This window comes from Salvelinus alpinus, chromosome 7 (genome assembly GCF_045679555.1).
Source record: "Salvelinus alpinus chromosome 7, SLU_Salpinus.1, whole genome shotgun sequence".
In the NCBI taxonomy this organism is placed as follows: domain Eukaryota; kingdom Metazoa; phylum Chordata; class Actinopteri; order Salmoniformes; family Salmonidae; genus Salvelinus; species Salvelinus alpinus.
The window spans coordinates 10,658,159-10,681,599 of record NC_092092.1 but is presented as its reverse complement, the minus strand read 5'-3'; the positions used below and the strand labels follow the sequence as shown (position 1 = coordinate 10,681,599).

General features: G+C 41.2%; 2 protein-coding genes across 5 annotated transcripts; one reads left to right on the top strand and one right to left on the bottom strand.

Moving 5' to 3' along the window:
• The first annotated feature begins 881 nt into the window (after positions 1-881).
• LOC139580428 (nucleolar RNA helicase 2-like) lies at positions 882-8,636 on the top strand. Of its 2 annotated transcripts, none has more exons than XM_071409089.1 (14): positions 882-1,168; positions 3,410-3,676; positions 3,932-4,087; positions 4,202-4,274; positions 4,406-4,584; positions 4,751-4,868; positions 5,041-5,226; positions 5,374-5,519; positions 6,309-6,458; positions 6,676-6,837; positions 6,957-7,310; positions 7,458-7,592; positions 7,779-7,823; positions 8,154-8,636. In XM_071409089.1, the coding sequence occupies exons 1-14, from the start codon at positions 977-979 to the stop codon at positions 8,406-8,408; spliced, it is 2,418 nt and encodes an 805-aa protein (XP_071265190.1). In that variant the 5' UTR covers positions 882-976; the 3' UTR covers positions 8,409-8,636. The 2 variants fall into 2 exon arrangements, with proteins under 2 accessions (XP_071265190.1, XP_071265189.1); XM_071409088.1 differs by having other exon boundaries at positions 3,929-4,087.
• A 77-nt stretch (positions 8,637-8,713) lies between these two features.
• Positions 8,714-21,636, bottom strand: LOC139580429 (interferon regulatory factor 2-like). Of its 3 annotated transcripts, none has more exons than XM_071409090.1 (9): positions 21,512-21,636; positions 20,948-21,088; positions 20,245-20,344; positions 17,057-17,236; positions 11,765-11,857; positions 11,473-11,622; positions 9,755-9,795; positions 9,536-9,629; positions 8,714-9,405 (listed from the first exon to the last, which is right to left on the bottom strand). In XM_071409090.1, the coding sequence occupies exons 2-9, from the start codon at positions 21,032-21,034 to the stop codon at positions 9,326-9,328; spliced, it is 825 nt and encodes a 274-aa protein (XP_071265191.1). In that variant the 5' UTR covers positions 21,035-21,088; positions 21,512-21,636; the 3' UTR covers positions 8,714-9,325. The 3 variants fall into 3 exon arrangements, with proteins under 3 accessions (XP_071265191.1, XP_071265193.1, XP_071265192.1); XM_071409092.1 differs by having other exon boundaries at positions 20,948-21,075; positions 21,512-21,581; XM_071409091.1 differs by lacking the exon at positions 21,512-21,636 and having other exon boundaries at positions 20,948-21,162.
• Positions 21,637-23,441: the final 1,805 nt, after the last annotated feature.

Here is a 23,441-nt window from a genome sequence, read left to right as displayed (position 1 = left end):
TATGTGTAGCACATTGGAATATAGTTAGAAATCATGGCCCATTTGATGCAGACCTGGGTTCAAATATATGCATATTTATTTAAGTGTTTGTAATTCAAATACTTATTTTCTATGTATTTGAGTATTTTCAAATAATGTGGCTGAATCCAACTACTTCTATTTGAAGTATTTTAAAATAATCTCCTATAAAAAGAGCTACTGTTTGAAACTATTTTCAAACAGCCTACTTGTTTCCAAATACATTTCAAATACCCATAGGGCCAAACAGACCTGGGTACAAATGCATGTTAAAATACTTCTATTTGGAAAAAGGCTTGTCTTACTTCAAAAAGTAGGCTGTTTGAAATGAATTGAAATGCTTAAAAAGTTTTGAACCCAGATCTGAATTGATTAGCCATTTGCAACATATGTTCTCATATTTGACGTTTGCAGTCATTGAGTGCTTTTATATATAAAGAAAATATAAATTTTTATTATTTTTCTGTATTTTTCTTTAGATCGGCTATCATGACCAACTGATTGGAATCGTGTCCATAATATCAGTGTGTTTCTCTGTTGTGGGCCCAGGTAGGCTAGAGAGACAGGCCAGCATTTGCACGATTGCGAAATTGAATCGTCCAACAGTGAGTGAGTGAACTGGCAACTCTCTGTGCTCTGACAATAGTGATTGCGCAAAAAAATCCCAACACTAACCATCGCAATGCCAATCTGTATTGACTCCTCTGGCTTTCCGTCATATCCCTAGAATTAGAACAAGTAGAATAAATATTGTGTACATAATTTCCATAAAACTATCATATGTCAGCACAGATTAGATTAACATTGTTATGAATGGAGTACAAACGCGCATAAAACACCTGTGAAGAAGACACACATATTTTTAAGCTAAAGAACCAACCTAAAGTTCCACATCACGGCGTCTAAGTTGCTCTGTACTGGCTTCCAATGAGAGGGCCGTTCTACCTACTCAATTTCTATGCTTGTAAAAGCTCTAGCGCAACACCACACAGTCGTGTCGTTCCTTTCTGTACGCGTGCCGGTAGGGTTAGCCTGTGTCCACTCTAAGGGAAAACAACCGGGGAAGATGCCATCAAAGATTCTTTTTGAAAACGAAGACATCGGAATGGAAGGTGAAATGGACATTAGTGCGGGCAGTACGACACCCAAAGTAAGTAAAATGGAACACAAATAGCTGGTTGTTAACGCTCGTTAAATAATCGAAACTGTACTATAGCCGCTGGCTAGCGCCGCCATACTGCATGCTAGCTAGTTACATTCTACATCCGCGTGGTAGCTAACGTTATATAATGTCGTCATATTGTTCAAATTATATTGCCATTATGCTAGAGGTAAGTTTTACGGGAAAATACAAGTAACGTTAGAGGTTTAAACAACTGCCAGTCTTTGTAGAAAGTAGCTAGCCATCACCACATGGCATGTTCAATGCTACTAGCGCGCAGCCTCGTGCCCATGACACGTGGTCAGCTGATCTGCAAAACAGAAGGATCAACTTGCCACCATGTACTCTTCTTCGATGAGGTTTAACGGCGGTTGGCATCCAATATGTTGCATTACCGCCACCTACTAGACTGGAGTACAACTCCATTTTACTTGGCTTGAAAAATAAACAAATGCCCTACCATCAAACACTACGCTCTCATGATAACAAATGTAATTAAAATAACACCACCCTACTCCGTTATTTAATTCTATTTAGTCCTACCTCATGCCAACAACCTGAAATTATGTAACAACACTCCTTAACACACCCTGTAACTTATATATCCTAACATCACTTTGTCGGGCAAAGACTCAGCATCAAAACTCAAAAGAACAGACCATGACTTCCCACTCTCCCTGCTCTCCCTCGCACCAAATGAGGAGCATCACAAACACCGTGAATCTTCCCCTTCAGTTGGTCAACTTTAACATTTACTGCTACCACAGTAATCACTCCTTTCAATGGCGCCCTTTTCTTGAGCGCAAAACAATTCACATTTCTTGCCCCCATTTGTTTAACACTGAGAGCCTTCTCCCTCTGACCAGCAGAAACAAACAATTATCACAAGACCACTTCTGGTTACCCTCACAATCTCATAGTACCCAATTCTGTTTTCACCCACCCTGAGAGCACAAGTGGATCAGCCAAAAGGCAAAGGTCCACTTTTTCCAAAAACGTCACTCCTACTGTTAGACTCATCTTTATCCTGACCCTCGGTGCAAGCCTCGGGCTCTGAGAACTTCACCACACCTACCACCTCCAATACTTCGCCCTCATTCACTTCCAGTTCTCCTCCTGTTTCACTTCCAGTTCTCCTCCTGTCTTCAGCTCATTCAGCTTATACTTTCTTACCATTCTTCTTTAACAAACCATCCCCTTTTCTGCAATTTTTAACTGACTCAAGCTCACCCTCTTCCTCCCTCTCTCTTTTAGACCTCCCCTGCCTCTTTTTCCCGTCATTCCTTCTCTGTATTCCAATTATATGTCTCCTTATGATAATACTGCACTTCCCCTGACATATATCTTGTTCTTGCTTTCTCAAGGTATGCCATATAACCAACCGGCTGTCACAATCTCTGTACAATCAACATGAACCCCTCGGGATGTAGCGCTCAACAATGCATCCCACTTATTTTTTATTTATTTAACCAACTAGGCTAGTTGAGAACAAGTTCTCATTTACAACTGCGACCTGGAGACCTTAGTGAGCAATTATTGACTTCGGCACCTGAAACACTGGATTAGTGACGTTTTCAGAGCTGCATGGTCAAACCCGGCCTCTTGAGCTGCACTGTATTTACTGTAGCCCCTGTAGCCTACTGAGCTCCGTTCGCACAGGCAGGAACCCTGACTCTCTGCGAGCCCGCCATGTACTCGGGTACAGTCATAGCCTATCAATTTGTGCCACGTACAGCACTTGATGGATGACGTTGCTCGACATGTCTCCATTCCAACTTGCTGATCAGCAACAATTTATCGAATACAATATTTTTTAAAAACCTTTATTTATCTAGGCAAGTCAGTTAAGAACAAATTCTTATTTATAATGACGGCTTACCACGGCCAAACCCGGACGACGCTGGGCCAATTATGCGCCGCCCTGTAGGACTCCCAATCACGGCCGGTTGTGATACAGCCTGGAATCGAACCAGGGTCTGTAGTGACGCCTCTAGCACTGAGATGCAGTGCCGTAGACCGCTGTGCCACTCGGGAGCCAAATGTATCCATCTGTCTTTCTACTAAGTTCTAGTTCACTCTTATAGAAGAAATATAGCTATACATTGATATAGCTTGCAACTGTTCTGTCCCCTTCAACTTAATGTCTGGTGCCCTGTGCTAATGTCTGGTGCCCTGTGCTAATGTCTGGTGCCCTGTGCTAATGTCTGGTGCCCTGTGTTTGGTTGGTAGAAAATAAAGGAGAAGAAGACCAAGGAGGGAAAGAAAATCAAGAAACAGAAAACGGTTGTTGAAGAGGAACCTGACTGTGAACCTCCTGCTCCCAAGAAGAAGAAGAAGAAGAAGAAGGAAAAGGAGGACGCAACTAACGGGGGCGCAGAAGTTGATGTTAACGGCAACACACAAGATGATGTTAACGGCAACGCACAAGAATCACCTTTGAAGGACAACACATCTCATTCCAATGAGGAGTCTGCAGACAATGACAAAGCAACCGAGGTTACTTATATTATATATTGTTTTGATAAAACATGTCTACACTCAGTACTGCATTACAACAGATTGGATTTGTTTTGACATCTGTTTTTCAAATACACATTGTTTATTTGAGCTAGTCTTCAGATGGGAATTAATATAATCATTTCATAATCAGACCTTTTGAAACTAGCTAGGTCAACAGAATAAATGTTAATCAGTAATCAACATGGCAAGGCATCTTTTTACCATTTCCCATTCTGCCATTATCAACAGAAGAAGAAGAAGAAGAAAAAGGAAAAAAAGACAGATGAAAAAGTCATCGTCAACGGAGTGTTTCCTGAGACTCCCAAGCTGATTGCACAAACTAATGGGCATACCGCGGTGACAACTCCAGCACAATCAAGCGAGGACTCCGAAAGTGGAGTAGAAACCGTGAGTCTTTCCAGGGATGTTCTTATTCTTCAGTGAAGTGGTTTGTGGGAAAATCATTTAAAGGACTTTAAGAACATTGTCAGTCTGTTGAATTTTCTATTTTCATGCGTTTAGGAGACACAAGAACAGAAAGAGGGAGCCTTCTCTAACTTCAGAATCTCCCCCAACACCATTAAACTACTTGAAGGTATTTTTTTCTTATTTGTCTATTTTCATTCAACTAAAATGCTTTTTCAGTTGAGTTACCCATCTTTAAACGTGCAGTCTGTTATTTGATATTTGGGCTGCCTACATTTTAATTGTCTCTTTTCCCTCTAGCAAGAGGCATATCTTACCTCTTTGACATCCAAACACAAACCTTCAATTCTGTGTACGAGGGAAAGGATGTGATTGGCCAGGCAAGAACAGGCACTGGGAAAACTTTAGCTTTTGCCATTCCGCTGATCGAGAAACTCCAAAATGACCCAGATGACAAGAAGAGGGGCAGAGCCCCAAAGGTAGGTCTGCTGCAGATACTGCCATCAGATATTCAGCATGTGCTGTTAGTGCTAAGATATTGTCAATTAGCTACATAATGTAGTCTTGGAGAGCATGTATAATCTTTTGACCGAAATACTTAATGTTTGTTTTTTTCTCCATCATTAACCGTGTACACTTCTATAGATTTTGTGCCTTGCTCCAACCAGAGAATTGGCTATTCAAGTATCCAAGGATTTCAAGGACATGACAAAGAAACTGTCTGTTACATGTTTCTATGGTGGGAGCTCCTACAACCCCCAACGTGAGTTTCATTCCCATTTCTTACTTTTTCAATTTAACATCCTCTAGTTGTGCACAATTTGGCTTGATTGCAAAGTGCCTGTTATTTATTTGTGAAAAGTGACGCTATAAATTGCATATACGGTTAAGTTGATCATATTTGTGGAAAATCATTTTGAACTGTTTTCTCTCAGTTGATGCGATCCGCAGTGGCATCGATATCCTAGTGGGAACTCCAGGTCGTATCAAGGACCATCTACAGAATAACAAACTGGACCTGTCTCAATTGAAGCACGTTGTATTAGATGAAGTGGACCAAATGCTTGATATGGGCTTTGCAGACCAGGTGGAGGAGATACTGTCGGCATCTTACCAAAAAGGTAATGAGACATTTTCATATGGGATTGATTGATTTAGGCCATATACTGTAGATTTTCCTTGGGTTGGATGGGTGGCCAAAATAGTGTGTCTTAACATTTAGTACGGAATAAATGCACAGAACTGATCCAAGGTTTATTTGTGGGCAGACTCTGAGACCAACCCCCAGACCCTGCTCTTCTCTGCCACATGCCCATCATGGGTGTATGATGTGGCAAAGAGGTACATGAGGCCAAACTATGAGCATGTGGACCTCATTGGCAAAAAGACCCAGAAAACTGCCACCACAGTAGAGGTAAGAAAGAAAGAAAACTACCTATCCTTTCAGCAAGTGATGGTTCATTTTGATTGACAATGGTTTCCACTTTGTTTTTGTTTTTTAAATCTCACTCTCACAATCTCACACAATTCAGATGACATTTTTCATATTTGAAATTGTACATTTTAGAAACCAAATGTATAATTTATTAATACTTCTGTAGAGGAGCATGAAGCCATCTGGTTGCTATTAATGTGTTTTTTCAGGTGATGAAAATGTCATAATAGTTTCATGGTTCATAAGAAATGCACAACAAGTTTCTTAAACATCATACTTGCTGAACCAGTTTCTTCTGACTTAAGCTACTTTTAACTCATATTTTTGTATCCTCAGACTCATACTATTGTAGTTTCTACTTGGCTGTAATCCAGCGATAAAGATCAAGTGTGTCTTACCTGGAAGCACTCTAGTGATCAAAAACACCATTATTTTAGGCACTTCCGCTGCTCACATACAAACCAGTTAACATATAGCATAGCTATTTAGCAGCTTTACCCATATTTAGCCCGTCCCATTTATAATAATTATACATGCGATTTAGCAGATGCTTTTATCGAAAGCGACTTACTCATGCATGCATACATTTGACATTTTCTGTTCATGTCAAACTGGTAAAAGACCACGCAATACTGATTTTTAGCTGTCATTTCAAAATGTTTCTCATTTTGTAATGTGTGGTTCACTCAGGCCTACTAAACATAGTTGTTTTCACAGTGATCAACACTTTTTGTTAAATGTCTTCTCCGTCTCTTCCTCCCCACCCAGCACCTTGCTATAGCGTGTCACTGGTCCCAGAGGGCTGCAGTCATTGGGGATGTGGTGCAGGTTTACAGCGGGAGCCACGGCCGCACCATCGTTTTCTGTGAGACCAAGAAGGATGCCAACGAGCTGTCAATGAACGCCTCCATAAAGCAGGTACCAGAAACCTGCCGTAGCTTTGTTGATTGTTAGTTTTAATTTTGCTACACTGTGCACACTGAATTGGTGAGGTAGGACATTGATACAATGATCAACCTGGAAGGTTTGACACGACGGACGTAAATGACATTGAAAGTCAAGTGCGGTAGTTGACTATTTCTAATGGGTTCATCGGCTTATTCATTCTCGGGTCTGATTGTGTTCAATGTTGCAGAGTTCCCAGTCACTTCATGGGGACATTCCTCAGAAGCAGAGGGAGATCACACTGAAGGGCTTCAGAAGTGGCACCTTCGAGGTCTTAGTGGCCACCAACGTTGCTGCCCGCGGGTTGGACATCCCAGAGGTAGACCTGGTCGTGCAGTGCTCACCCCCAAAGGTAGATGAATACTGTGATAACACCATGTTAGATGCTCTTATACATGTGTAGTAACACTGTAATTGATCTAGCAACAACAACAAGGTATTAACGTGAACGCTTCGTTGTCCCTCTACCAGGATGTGGAGTCCTACATTCACCGGTCAGGTCGAACTGGTCGGGCTGGCAGGACTGGCGTCTGCATCTGTTTCTACCAACGCAAAGAAGAAGACCAGCTCCGATATGTAGAGGAGAAAGCATGCATTACATTTAAGCGGGTTGGAGTGCCCACTGCCAATGACATCATCAAATCGTCCAGTAAAGACGCAGTGAGGTTTTTAGACTCTGTGCCTCCCCAAGCCATTGAGTATTTCCGCGTGTCTGCTACCAAGCTGATTGAGGAGCGTGGGGCCGTGGAGGCCCTGTCTGCCGCCCTGGCACACATATCAGGAGCCACTGCCTTGGAGCAGAGGTCCCTCCTCAACTCTGACACTGTGAGTGTTTAGACCCTGTTAGCTCAGTCTACATGTAGCAATTGAATAATGAAGGACCTGTCAACATGTGTAAATGCCCATAATGGTTTAAAATGCACCGTGAAAGGTTCGAACTTGTATTTAATGTTTGTTATTCAATCCATCCAGGGCTACACCACAATGACAATGAACAGCTCCCAGGAGCTGCAAAACATTGGCTGTGCCTGGCGTGGTCTGAAGGAGCAGCTGGGAGAGGAGATTGACAACATGATCCGGGGGATGACCTTCCTCAAGGGCAAAATGGTACATTTGTCATTCATTGTGCCTCCGGTCAGAAGGGGAAGGGTGATGTCTCTGTTTTCACCGTTGAAATAAAACCATCCTCCTTCACTCTTTGTACTATAATAGCAATACTATTGAGGCTCTGTAATTTACTTGCCTGATGTTAAGCAAAAATTTGATCAGTGAGCTTTGTTTTTTGCTCTGCAGGGAGTCTGTTTTGATGTTCCGGCTGACAAGGTAAAGGAGTACCAGGTAAGTCGAGAGCAGATACTTTTCCTCTCAGCTGTGACAAATGGACACATGTAAAAGGCTTGGTTTAATGTTATTCAAAGCTGAGAAGAGCAATTATCCAAGACCATTTCTCAAACTGCATTTTCATTGTGGGCATTTTAGAGTATTTCCCCAGCCTTACTGTCAAGCTCTGCCAGAGTGATGCTACTGCCTCAAATTTCACAACACAAGCAATCCATCACTTTTTTTTGTTAAAAACAAAGGCTTCATTAATTAAGGCCACTATAGATCATGTGGTTAGTAACAGAGTCCCTATTGTCCTTGCGGTGATCACTCCAATTGTCTTCTCAGGATGCCTGGCAGGACGGTAGACGTTGGCAGCTGTCAATCGCCACAGAGCTTCCTGAGCTGGAGGAGAAACCGCGCATGGGTGGTGACCGTGGATATGGACGTTCCTTCGGAGGACAGGGAGGTGACCGTGGATATGGACGTTCCTTCGGAGGACAGGGAGGTGGCCGTGGCTTCAGAAACGGCGGAGGCGGCGGCGGCAACTGGAGAGGTGGAGGCAGTCATAAACGCAGCTTCAGCAGTGCGTTTGATTATTAACCACTGACCTCCCATTCGCTGGACTGTTGACATAGCTGTCTGTCTGTTTCCTGGTTTTTACTGGTGTTTGGTGGACTGACTGTTACCAGCGCGAAAGGAAATTCCGCAAAATATGTATGACCTGATTTGCAATTATGCATTCAACTATCTGTACTTGGAATAAGCCCATTCATTAGAATGAGATGTTTTCATTAAAGGTGGTCTGAGGAAATAAAAATCTAGATCTTTTTTCACGTACTCTGTTTTTTATCCCCCCCAAAAAATTCTTCCTTGGACAGAACCAGTCAAACGTTTGGAAACACCTACTCATTCCAGGGTTTTTCTTTATTACTATTTTCTACATTGTAGAATAATATTGAAGACATCAAAACTATGAAATAACACGCATGGAATCATGTAGTAACCAAAAAAGTGTTAAACAAATCAAAATATATTTCATCTTTGAGATTCTTCAAAGTAGCCACCCTTTGCCTTGATGACAGCTTTGCACACTATTGGCATTCTCTCAACCAGTTTCATGAGGAATGCTTTTCCAACAGTCTTGGGAGTTGCCACATGCTGAGCACTTGTTGATGTTTTTCCTTCACTCTGTGGTCCAACTCATCCTAAACCATCTCAATCTTAAAGGGCATTTCCTAAGATGCTATGCTAAAATTCTCAATTTAGTTCAATAAAAAGCAAACATTTAAAAGAACTCAGTAATTCTAATCTGAACAAGTAGACTAATGTGATGGTGTAGAACTTAATAGTTTTTAATGTGCTGTATGTGTGCTCAGTCCCTTGGTCGCCGTCTTGCAGTCCATCAGAATACAGAATTTTAGAGATCTTGTGCCAGCATGGCTTGGAATGTGGTATATCCTCCTTTTTCAGGGATTTTAGCTTGGCATTCTGTTCGATGCATGTTGCTCCTGCTCGTCTCATAGAAATGGTATTTGCTGTGCACTGTATGTGTAGCAGTCAGTCTCCATGGGATACCCCAAGTAATCCATATTCTCACCTGTAGAGTGGAGGATAAACGTATTTAAAAGGATTTATCACCCAAAATGTGAACCATATCTGTGAGGAAACGACTTGAAAGTTGTCCGCTTGAGGAATGAAGATAGTTTATTGCCAAGTGCCTTACTTACAGTAACTGTCCACCCAGGTGGTGTCTGCTGCCCTCCAGCTTCTGTTGTCATTAGACTGGCTCCAGTGCTCCAAGTGTTTTAGGTGATCAACTATCTGCAGGAGCACATGTCACTGGTTTGAAGTTGTAGTTGCATGGAATGTTATAATGTATGTTCATATTATACATAGTAACGAGCTTACACAAATCCCCTCTGAAATCATAGAAACTGCTAGTTTACCTTGAATATTGCCTCTGCTTGCTCATTAGCATCAGAGTTTTCTGTATTGGTACAAATAAGACCAGGCAAAATGTTAGCTTTTATAGAAAAAATACTCAAACTACTTTTGTTTGAATATTGACACTTTAGCTTTATAAAGTACCTTCAGAAAGTATTCATACCCCTTGACTTATTCCACATTTTGTTTTAAAGCCTGAATACACATAATACCCCATAATGACAAAGTTAAAGTTTTTGTACATTTATTGAAAATGGAATACAAAAATATCTAATTTAACATAAGTATTCACACCCCTGAGTTAATACATGTTAGAATCACCATTGGCAGTGATTACAACTGTGATTCTTTCTGGGTAAGTCTAAAAGCTTTGCATACCTGGATTGTACAATATTTGCACATTCTTTTTTTAAATTATTCAAGCTCTGTCGTGTTTGTTGTTGATCATTGTTAGACAGCCATTTTCAAGTCTTGTCATATATTTTCAAGATGATTTTAAGTAAAAAATAACTAGGCCACACGGGAACATTCAATGTCGTTTTGGTAAGCAACTTCAGTGTATATTTGGCCTTGTTTTAGGATATTGTCCTGCTGAAAGTTTAATTTGTCTCCCAGTGTCTGTTGAAAGCAGACTGAACCAGGTTTTCCTCTAGGATTTTGCCTCTACTTAGCTCTATTCTGTTTCTTTTTATCCTAAAAAACTCCCTAGTCCTTCCCGATGACAAGCATACCCATAACATGATGCAGCCACCACCATGCTTGAAAATATGAAGAGTGGTACTCAGTGATGTGTTGTGTCGGATATCCCCCCAAACAACACTTTGTATTCAGGACATAGTTAATTTCTCTAACTGTTTTAAAGTCACCATTGGCCTTATGTTGAAATCCTTGAGCGGTTTCCTTCCTCTCTAACAACTGAGTTAGGAAGGACGCCTGTATATTTCTGGTGACTGGGTGTGTTGATAAACCATCCAAAGTGTAATAATTTCACCATGCTCCAAAGGATATTCAATGTCTGCTTTTTTAATAATTTTTTTACCCATTTTACCCACCCTTCTTTGCGAGGCATTGGAATACCTCCCTGGTCTTTGTGAAATTCGCTCCTCTATTGGGCGTCCTTACAGATAATTGTATGTGTGGGGTACAGAGATGAGGTCGTCATTTAAAAAACAAGTTAAACACTATTATTGCACACAGTGAGTCCGTGTAAATTTTTAAGCACATATTTACGCCTGAACTTATTTAGGCTTGCCATAACAAAGGGGTTGAATATATTGACTCAAGACAGCTTTCCATTTTTTATTAATTTGTAAAAATGTGTAAAACATTATGGGGTATTGTGTGCAGGCCAGTGACACAACATCTCAATATAATCAATTTCAAATTCAGGCTGTGACAACAAAATGTGGAAAAAGTCAAGGGATTGTGAATATTTTCTAGAAGGTAAAAAGGCGTTTATTGTCATGAGTCTTGCTCTGTAGGCAGAACTGAGCGATTTCTGCTAGATGGGCCAACTGCAAAGTCAAAATTGGCTGTATTGTAAAAATTCATGAAAACCAAAAAATAGCTTTTTGGTCTTAATTTAAGGTTAGGGTTAGCAGTGTGGTAAGGGTGTGGTTAGGTTTGAAATCAGATTTTATAACTGGCTGTGCCAGCTAGTTCCCACCGTGCAGTACATGAGTCATGTCAATAAATGCCAACCTGCATATGCAGCTCTTACTATATGCTTCAGGTGTGAAGGAAGACTGGTGAGAGTAGGGCTGTTCTGGTGATCTTTCCTCTTTGCTGTTGTTGGGAGGGTATTTGTCCTCGACATGAAACATAGCAGGGTTGTGACTGGTCTGTCCACCTCTGTACTTCAGGAAAACCTCTATGGAAACGGGGACGGGCTGATGCTTAAACACTAGTTTGAGTTGATATCAAGAGAACCCCAAATGCACTAATCAACACGCCATAAGAGAATGCAGGACGGTGACTTTCTGCCAATACCTTATATAGTGAGTTGTCCCTACCTTCAAACCCATCCAGTGGAGCACAAGAGCGTGCCTCATTTTCTGCGAGGAAGATCGGACTATGTTTTATATCAACTTCTGACTTCTGTGGTCCTAGACAGGAACAAAGAAAGGGACAGGAAACAACACATTATGACTTATTATTATCAGTGAACTATATTCCATCACTGAGATGTATACTCTTGATCATTTAAATCAACTTAATATGATAAACAACCCGTGTTGTGGAGCAGTGAACTACATGTAGTTCGGTGGAGGCAGCTGTGGGGAGAATGACTCATAATAATATCTGGAACGGGAACGGCGCAAGTGGAATGGCATTTAATGCATGGAAATCATGTGTTTGGTGTATCTGATACCATTCCACATATTCCGCTCCAGCCATTACCATGAGCCCATTCCCAATTAAGTTGCCACCAACCTCCTGTGATGTAGTTTAACTAGTAGTTGAACTACATTTTGCAGTAGCTTGGTGGAAGTTGAACTAAAGTCTAATCTAGGTAGTGTTTTCAGTAGGTAACTACTTGTTTTGGTGATCGTCGGCACCAACGATGTTAGGATGAAACAGTCAGAGGTCACCAAGCGCAACATAGCTTCAGCATGTAAATCAGCTAGAAAGATGTGTCGGCATAGAGTAATTGTCTCTGGCCCCTTCCCAGTTAGGGGGAGTGATGAGCTCTACAGCAGTCTCACAACTCAATCGCTGGTTGAAAACTGTTTTCTGCCCCTCCCAAAAGATAGAATTTGTAGATAATTGGCCCTCTTTCTGGGACTCACCCACAGACAGGACCAAGCCTGACCTGCTGAGGAGTGACGGACTCCATCCTAGCTGGAGGGGTGCTCTCATTTTATCTACTAACATAGACAGAGCTCTAACTCCCCTAGCTCCACAATGAAATAGGGTGCAGGCCAGGCAGCAGGCTTTTAGCCAGCATGCCTGCTTAGTGGAGTCTGCCACTAGCACAGTCAGTGTAGTTAGCTCAGCTATCCCCATTGAGACCATGTCTGTGCCTCGACCTAGGTTGGGCAAAACTAAACATGGCTGTTCGCTTTAGCAATCTCACTAGAATAAAGACCTCCTCCATTCCTGTCATTATTGAAAGAGATCGTGATACCTCACATCTCAAAATAGAGCTACTTAATGTTAGATCCCTCACTTCAAAGGCAGTTATAGTCAATGAACTAATCACTGATCCTAATCTTGATGTGATTGGCCTGACTGAAACATGGCTTAAGCCTGATGAATTTACTGTGTTAAATGAGGCCTCACCTCCTGGTTACACTAGTGACCATATCCCCTGTGCATCCCGCAAAGGCGGAGGTGTTGCTAACATTTACGATAGCAAATTTCAATTTACACCAAAAAAAACTACGTTTTCGTCTTTTGAGCTTCTAGTCATGAAATCTATGCAGCCTACTCAATCACTTTTTATAGCTACTGTTTACAGGCCTGCTGGGCCATATACAGTGTTCCTCACTGAGTTCCCTGAATCCCTATCGGACCTTGTAGTCATAGCAGATAATATTCAAATTTTTGGTGACTTTAATATTCACATGGAAAAGTCCACAGACCCACTCCAAAAGGCTTTCGGAGCCATCATCGACTCAGTGGGTTTTGTCCAACATGTCTCCGGACCTACTCACTGCCACAATCATACTCTGGACCTAGTTTTGTCCCATGGAATAAATGTTGTAGATCTTAATGTTTTTCCTCATAATCCTGGACTATCGGACCACCATTTTATTACGTTTGCAATCACAACAAATAATCTGCTCATCAAAAGTCGTGCTATAAATTCTCAGACAAGCCAAAGATTCCTTGATGCTCTTCCAGACTCCCTCTGCCTACCCAAGGACGTCAGAGGACAAAAATCAGTTAACCACCTAACTGAGGAACTCAATTTAACCTTGCGCAATACCCTAGATGCAGTTGCACCCATAAAAACTAAAAACATTTGTCATAAGAAACTAGCTCCCTGGTATACAGAAAATACCCGAGCTCTGAAGCAAGCTTCCAGAAAATTGGAATGGAAATGGCGCCACACCAAACTGGAAGTCTTCTGACTAGCTTGGAAAGACAGTACCGTGCAGTATCGAAGAGCCCTCACTGCTGTTCGATCATCCTACTTTTCCAACTTAATTGAGGAAAATAAGAACAATCAAAATGTATTTTTGATACTGTCGCAAAGCTAACTAAAAAGCAGCATTCTCCAAGTGAGGATGGCTTTCACTTCAGCAGTAATAAATTCATGAACTTCTTTGAGGAAAAGATCATGATCATTAGAAAGCAAATTACGGACTCCTCTTTAAATCTGCGTATTCCTCCAAAGCTCAGCTGTCCTGAGTTTGCACAACTCTGCCAGGACCTAGGATCAAGAGAGACACTTAAGTGTTTTAGTACTATATCTCTTGACACAATGATGAAAATAATCATGGCCTCTAAACCTTCAAGCTACATACTGGATCCTATTCCAACTAAACTACTGAAAGAGCTGCTTCATGTGCTTGGCCTTCCTATGTTGAACATAATAAACGGCTCTCTATCCACCGGATGTGTACCAAACTCACTAAAAGTGGCAGTAATAAAGCCTCTCTTGAAAAAGCCAAACCTTGACCCAGAAAATAGAAAGAACTATCGGCCTATATCGAATCTTCCATTCCTCTCAAAAATTTTAGAAAAAAATTCAGCAACTCACTGCCTTCCTGAAGACAAACAATGTATACGAAATGCTTCAGTCTGGTTTAAGACCCCATCATAGCACTGAGACTGCACTTGTGAAGGTGGTAAATGACCTTTTAATGGCGTCAGACCGAGGCTCTGCATCTGTCCTCGTGCTACTAGACCTTAGTGCTGCCTTTGATACCATCGATCACCACATTCTTTTGGAGAGATTGGAAACCCAAATTGGTCTACACGGACAAGTTCTGGCCTGGTTTAGATCTTATCTGTCGGAAAGATATCAGTTTGTCTCTGTGAATGTTTTGTCCTCTGACAAATCAACTGTACATTTCGGTGTTCCTCAAGGTTCCGTTTTAGGACCACTATTGTTTTCACTATATATTTTACCTCTTGGGGATGTCATTCAAAAACATAATGTTAACTTTCACTGCTATGCAGATGACACACAGCTGTACATTTCAATGAAACATGGTGAAGCCCCAAAATTGCCCTCGCTAGAAGCCTGTGTTTCAGACATAAGGAAGTGGATGGCTGAAAACTTTATACTTTTAAACTCGGACAAAACAGAGATGCTTGTTCTAGGTCCCAAGAAACAAAGAGATCTTCTGTTGAATCTGACAATTAATCTTGATGGTTGTAAAGTCGTCTCAAATAAAACTGTGAAGGACCTCAGCGTTACTCTGGACCCTGATCTCTCTTTTGACGAACATATCAAGACTGTTTCAAGGACAGCTTTTTTCCATCTACGTAACATTGCAAAAATCAGAAATTTTCTGTCCAAAAATTATGCAGAAAAATTAATCCATGCTTTTGTTACTTCTAGGGTAGACTACTGCAATGCTCTACTTTCCGGCTACCCGGATAAAGCACTAAATAAACTTCAGGTAGTGCTAAATACGGCTGCTAGAATCCTGACTAGAACCAAAAAATGTGATCATATTACTCCAGTGCTAGCTTCCCTACACTGGCTTCCTGTTAAGGCAAGGGCTGATTTCAAGGTTTTACTGTTAACCTACAAAGCGTTACATGGGCTTGCTCCTACCTATCTTTCCGAGTTGGTCCTGCCGTACATACCTACACGTACGCTACGGTCACTCTCACCATGTGAGAGACGCAGACTCGGTCTCAACCTTTAAGTCTTTACTGAAGACTTATCTCTTCAGTAGGTCATACGATTGAGTGTAGTCTGGCCCAGGAGTGTGAAGGTGAACGGAAAGGCTCTGGAGCAACGAACCGCCCTTGCTGTCTCTGCCTGGCCGGTTCCCCTCTCTCCACTGGGATTCTCTGTCTCTAACCCTATTACAGGGGCTGAGTCACTGGCTTACTGGTGCTCTTTCATGCCGTCCCTAGGAGGGGTGCGTCACTTGAGTGGGTTGAGTCACTGACGTGATCTTCCTGTCTGGGTTGGCGCCCCCCCTTGGTTTGTGCCGTGGCGGAGATCTTTGTGGGCTGTACTCGGCCTTGTCTCAGGATTGTACGTTGGTGGTTGAAGATATCCCTCTAGTGGTGCGGGGGCTGTGCTTTGGCAAAGTGGGTGGGGTTATATCCTTCCTGTTTGGCCCTGTCCGGGGGTATCATCGGATGGGGCCACAGTGTCTCCTGACCCCTCCTGTCTCAGCCTCCAGTATTTATGCTGCAGTAGTTTATGTGTCGGGGGGCTAGGGTCAGTTTGTTATATCTGGAGTACTTCTCCTGTCTTATCCGGTGTCCTGTGTGAATTTAAGTATGCTCTCTCTAATTCTCTCCTTCTCTCTTTCTTTCTCTCTCTCGGCGGACCTGAGCCCTAGGACCATGCGTCAGGACTACCGGGCATGATGACTCCTTGCTGTCCCCAGTCCACCTGGCCTTGCTGCTGTTCCAGTTTCAACTGTTCTGCCTGCGGCTATGGAACCCTGACCTGTTCACTGTGATTACTATAATTTGACCATGCTGGTCATTTATGAACATTTGAACATCTTGGCCATGTTCTGTTATAATCTCCACCCGGCACAGCCAGAAGAGGACTGGCCACCCCTCATAGCCTGGTTCCTCTCTAGGTTTCTTGCTAGGTTTTGGCCTTTCTAGGGAGTTTTTCCTAGCCACCATGCTTCTACACCTGCATTGTTTGCTGTTTGGGGTTTTAGGCTGGGTTTCTGTACAGCACTTTGATATATCAGCTGATGTAAGAAGGGCTATTCAAATAAATACATTTGAATTTTGCCATGTAGCCGTGCAGCTAACTACCGGAACTGCACACAACTTATTTTGCAAAAATAAAATATGGGTGAAGTAGGCACGAATTTCATCAGACCTGCCTAATTCTCACTTGAAACATTGTTTTTGGGTTAATAAGCTGAATTAAACATGCTGTTAACCTATGACCGCAAACTGATCTGTTCTTGCATTTTGTAGTCTGTGACATATCCGATTTACATATGATAATTTTTCACGAAGTAGTTTGGATGTAGTGAACTACTTTTTCAAAGTAACTTCAGTAAACTTTTTTAAGTGTAGCTTTAGTGTAGTTTAACTTCTTCCAGTGTGAAGTTATTGGTAGCTTAGTAAACTATATTTTCAGAGTAACTTTCCCAACATTGTAAACAACTTAAAGCATGCATTCTAAAGCTACTCACCTTTTCTTCGTTCGGTACGTTTAACAACATTCAGCATCATGTAAACCCTGGAGGCATTACTGCCCTTCTTGATGCTCTTGCCCTGTAGCTCTTTCACATCGGGTAGAGTGTTCAGGGCACATCGGAAGTTGGCTTTCCATGTCTTAGGATCAGGCTTGTCTATCCCAGGTTTGTATCTGCCTTGAAACGAAGGGATACAATTAGTTCATCAAAGCAAACCTGTGAACTGTGTCGTTTTACATACAAGCAAGGATGAGGAAGTAGTGTTTTACTTGAGTTTATTTAGTAAATATTTTTGAACTGCATTGTTGGTTAAGGGTTTGTAAGTATGCGGTAAGGTGTGTTACTTGTTGTATTCAGCGCATGTGACAAATTACATTTGATTTGATTCAAAGGTTCCGAGTACTGACTTTGAAAACGCACGCTCAAATTAGTCAATTTGTTGCCCTTGTCTGTACAGAAAAAAATAGTAACAATTGATAAAACTATCCATATCCACAACAATTGAATTGCATTTGACCATCCATAGATCTGAACAGTGTTGGGTAGTAGTGAACTACATGTAGTTCAACTAGTAATTGAACTACATTTTGCAGTAGCTGGGTGGTAGTTGAACTGAATTCTAATCTATGTAGTATTTTCAGTAGTTAGTTATATTCTCGCCATGTAGCGGTGTAGCTAACTACTGGAACTACACACTACTTTTTTCTGCAAAAATAAAATAAAATATGGGTGAAGTAGGCAAGAATTTCCTTTCTTTTTCAGCATCAGGACCGCCTAATTCTCACTTAAAACATAGTATTTTGTGTTGAATTGGCTAAATTAAACATTCTGTTAACGTATGACCCCAAAGTAATTTGCTCTTGCAATTTGTAATCTGTGACATTTCAGTTTACATAGAATTTTTTTTCTAAGTAACTTCAGTAAACAATTTTTCTTAAGGGTAGCTTTAGTGTAGCTTAACTTCTTCCAGTGTGAAGTTATGGGTAGCTTGGTAAACTATATTTTCAGAGTAGCGTCACAAAAATGTGGTTTGGCTTGTGTGACAACAGTGTTTCCAGGCAAATAGCTTATCAGGGCTTCCTAAGAATCTCTGCTTGAATGACAATGCATCAAAACACTGCTGTTTGGAAATGCTCCAGGTGCTATGGCCATTGAACATGGAAGATGAGAAAAAAGTTAATTCCACAAGGGTCATGCATAGCCGCAGGAAGTAGGGGTGCTAAGCGTGCTGCAGAACCCCCTGAAAATACATAATAAAAAATACAAAGATATTATCTTTTGAAAAAAATATTGTTTACCAAAAGTAGTGCACTGTGCCTTTACTAGTCCTGTATTAGCGGACTGCTGTAGCCATCTGGAGCGCGGGCAAAAAATTATCATATTGCAACAACACAAACTGATAAATGTACTGCTGTTATTCTAACTTGCTTTAGAGATAAAACATGTGGGACTTGGGAATACAGTTGAAGTCAGAAGTTTACATACACCTTAGCCAAATACATTTACACTCAGTTTTTCACAATTCCTGAAATTTAATCCTAGTAAAAATTCCGTTTTATGTCAGTTAGGATCACCACTTTATTTTAAGAATGTGAAATGTCAGAATAATAGTAGAGAGAATGATTTATTTCCACTTTATTTCTTTCATCACATTCCCAGTGAGTCAGAAGTTTACATACACTCAATTAGTATTTGGTAGCATTGCCTTTAAATGGTTTAACTTGGGTCAAATGTTTCAGGTAGCCTTCCCCAAGCTTCCCACAATAACTTGGGTGAATTTTGTCCCATTCCTCCTGACAGAGCTGGTGTAACTGAGTCAGGTTTGTAGGCCTCCTTGCTCACACACACTTTTTCAGTTCTGCCCACAAATCTTCTATAGGATTGAGGTCAGGGCTTTGTGATGGTCATTCCAATACCTTGACTTTGTTTTCCTTAAGCCATTTTGCCACAACTTTGGAAGTATGCTTGGGGTCATTGTCCATTTAGAAGACCCATTTGCTACCAAGCTTTAACTTCCTGACTGATGTCTTGAGATGTTGCTTCAATATATCCACATAATTTGCATCCCTCATGATGCCATCTATTTTGTGAAGTGCACCTGTCCCTCCTGCAGCAAAGCATCCCCACAACATGATGCTGCCACCCCCGTGGTTCACGTTTAGGATGGTGTTCTTCGACTTGCAAGCATCCCCCTGTTTCCTCCAAACATAACAATGGTCATTATGGCCAAACAGTTCTATTTTTGTTTCATCAGACCAGATGACAATTCTCCACATTTCTTTGGCCCCATGTGCAGTTTCAAACCGTAGCCTGGCTTTTTTATGGCGGTTTTGGAGCAGTGGCTTCTTCCTTGCTGAGCGGCCTTTCAGGTTATGTCGATATAGGACTCGTTTGAATGTGGATATAGATACTTTTGTACCCGTTTCCTCCAGCATCTTCACAAGGTCCTTTGCTGTTGTTCTGGGATTGATTTGCACTTTTCGGATCCAAAGTACGTTCATCTCTAGGAGACAGAACGCGTCTCCTTCCTGAGTGGTATGACGGCTGCATGGTCCCATGGTGTTTATACTTGCATACTATTGTTTGTACAGATGAACGTGGTACCTTCAGGTGTTTGGAATTTGCTCCCAATGATGAACCAGACTTGTGGAGGTCTAAAAAAAAAAAAAAATCTGAAGTCTTGGCTTATTTCTTTTGATTTTACCACGATGTCAAACAAAGAGGCACTGAGTTTGAAGGTAGGCCTTGAAATACATCCACAGGTACACCTCCAATTGACTCAAATGATGTCAATTAGCCTATCAGAAGCTTCTAAAGCCATGACATGATTTTCTGTAATTTTCCAAGCTGTTTAAAGGCACAGTCAACTTAGTGTATGTCAACTTCTGACCCGCTGAAATTGTGATACAGTGAATTATAGGTGAAATAATCTGTCTGTAAATAATTGTTGTAAAAATTTATTGTGTCATCAACAAAGTAGATCTCCTAACCGACTTGCCAAAACTATAGTTTGTTAAACAAGAAATGTGTGGAGTGGTTGAAAAACAAGTTTTAATGACTCCAACCTGACCGTATGTAAACTTTCGACTTCAACTGTACATAATACCTTCATGCCTTGATGGAAGATAGCTTTGCATTGTGCAATCTGAGAGCTTTGTACATTGGTGTCTGGACTTGCTTCTTACCTGTGTGCATTGCCCAGTTTCGGAACAAAGTGGCGTCCTTGTCTATATTCCAACCATGTCGAGCCGCATGCTTCCAAGGAATCTGGAAAACTTGAGCTGTCTAAAGTTCAAAGCAGAGTAGTCAAAATGTTTTACCATTCACCTTTTCCCATCTGAACTGTGACAAAAGCAGTATATTCTCAAAAGAACGATGCGATACCCCCATTAGAGAGTGGAATTAACTTCTCATGGCTATGATCAAAATGATGTTGCACTTGAGATCTGATGTCTTTGACACAGGTTGTTGGTGGCAACTTAATTGGGGAGGAAGGGCTCGTGGTAATGGCTGGAGCGGAATAGCTGGAATGGTATGAAATACATTAAACACATGGTTTCCATGTGTTCAATGCAATTCCATTTGCGCCGTTCCAGCAATTATTATGAGCCGTAATCCCCTCAGCAGCCTCCACTGATCTGTGGGGATGGATTTAAACATTTTCTGGTGGGAGCAGTCTTACACGATATCTAACATAATCAATGTTTGTGGCCTAAAAGCTTTTATTTATCAAACTTTAGACCTAAATCCATACAGAGAGTACAATACAGTATGCATACTGAGTACAGTGTAGCCATACTATAAATATATAAGAACAAAAGTATTGACAATCTGGATTATGAAAATATTATTGTAAAATGATTGAAAACATGTGGAACAATATCTCACCTCATCAAGCCAGGTGACCCCTGGGTATTTCCCTGACTGTATCTGCTTCTCAAGCCAGGGTCGCAGTCTTAGACGACCTTGTTGCATCTTCTAATGACCCTAGGGTTGCAGTCTGCCTTAGCTCACACCTGACAAATTACACTGCACAAAATGGATGTGTACCTTGTTCAACTACATCAACGTATTGTCCGGGGGGGGGATTCAGAATTCAGAACTGTGCTTGATTAGTGAGTGTGTGTGATTAGAAAATGAGGTGTGAAATTACCCTACATTGTCAGGCGAATGTCAGAAAGATTATAACAAATAGTAATAAATACGGCAGGACATATTTTTTTCTTAAATGATCACACTCAACTATTTACACAACTGACTCAATTCCGCAATCACCACACTGTTTCGATTTAGAATATGCCTGAATTAGTCCAACTAGAATGCTTTTCAGACATTAAACAGACATTGCTTAATGAGTGGTGTCTATGTTTTGTGATAGCTGTCATCACATATTTGATTATCATTTATCACTCTGCTGTTTAGAAGAATCTTGATAATAGCTACTTCACTTACCAGTGCATGGAATCCTCAAACCTCCTGTGTGCTCGCACTGACAGGTTTACTTAAACCACAGGTGCCCACATTGACAGTTGGCCAGGTTTCCTTAGAAGTACGTAGGAATTTCAAGGGAACTCTACCTTCACTCAGCACCCTTTAAGGCCCCTCCTCCAACTACACAACATACAGAAATGTGACACCCACACACCAAAGAACAAGTTTGTAACGACTTGCAGCATGACATATTTGTCTGAAAGTACTGGTCAGTGGTCAAGTACTGGTCAGTGTTCAAATACTGGTCAGTGGCCAAGATGTGGACCAACAAAGCTTAATTTGAGCATTTCCTTAAAGATAGTTTGAGTACCGCCATAGTCACTTTAACTCTGCCTACATGTACACTACCGGTCAAAAGTTTAAGAACACCTACTCATTCAAGGGTTTTTCTTTATTTTTACTATTTTCTACATTGTAGAATTAAAGGTGGTCTGAGGAAATAAAATTCTAGGTCTTCTTTTTTCACGTACTCTGTTTTTAATCCCCCAAAAATTCTTCCTTGGACAGTACCAGTCAAACGTTTGGAAACACCTACTCATTTCAGGGTTTTTCTTTATTACTATTTTCTACATTGTAGAATAATATCGAAGACATCAAAACTATGAAACAACACATATGGAATCATGTAGTAACCAAAAAAGTGTTAAACAAATCAAAATATATTTTATATTTGTGATTCTTCAAATAGCGACCCTTTGCCTTAAAGACAGCTTTGCACATGCTTGGCATTCTCTCAACCAGCTTCATGAGGTAGTCACCTGGAATGCATTTCAATTAATAGGTGTGCCTTGTTAAAAGTGAATTTGTGTAATTTCTTTCCATCTTAATGCGTTTAAGCCAATCAGTTGTGTTGTGACAAGTTAGGGGGGGTATACAGAAGATAGCCCTATTTGGTAAAAGACCAATGTCCATATTATGGCAAGAACAGCTCAAATAAGCAAAGAGAAACAACAGTCCATCATTACTTTAAGACATGAAGGTCAGTCAATACGGAACATTTCATGAACTTTGAAAGTTTCTTCAAGTGCAGTTGCAAAAACCATTAAGCACTATGATGAAACTGACTCTCATGAGGACCGCCACAGGAATGGAAGACCCAGAGTTACCTCTGCTGCAGAGGATACGTTCATTAGAGTTACCAGCCTCAAAAAATTGCAGCTCAAATAAATGCTTCACAGAGTTAAAGTAACAGACATCTCAACATCAACTGTTCAGAGGAGACTGTGTGAATCGGGCCTTCATGGTCGAATTGCTGCAAAGAAACCACTACTAAAGGACACCAATAATAAGAAGAGACTTGCTTGGGCCAAGAAACATGAGCAATGTACATTAGACCGGTGGAAATTTGTCCTTTGGTCTGGAGTCCAAATAGGAGATTTTTGTGAGACGCGGTGTGGGTGAACGGATGATCTCCGCATGTGTATTTTCCACCGTGAAGCATGGAGGAGTTGTTATGGTGTCGGGGTGCTTTGCTGGTGACACTGTCAGTGATTTATTTTGAATTCAAGGCACACTTAACCCAAATGGCTACCAGAGCATTCTGCAGCAATACGCCATGGTTTGGGCTTAGTGGGACTATCATTTGTTTTTCAACAGGACAATGACCTAACACACCTCCAGGCTGTGTAAGGGCTATTTTACCAAGAAGCGGAGTGATGGAGTGCTGCATCAGGTGACCTGGCCTCCATAATACCCCGACCTCAAACAAATTGAGATGGTTTGGGATGAGTGGGACCGCAGAGTGAAGGAAAAGCAAGTGCTCAGCATGTGAGAACTCCTTCAAGATTGTTGGAAAAGCATTCCAGGTGAAGCTGTTTTTTTTACATTTATTTAACTAGGTAAGTCAGTTAAGAACAAATTCTTATTTTCAATGACAGCCTAGGAACAGTGT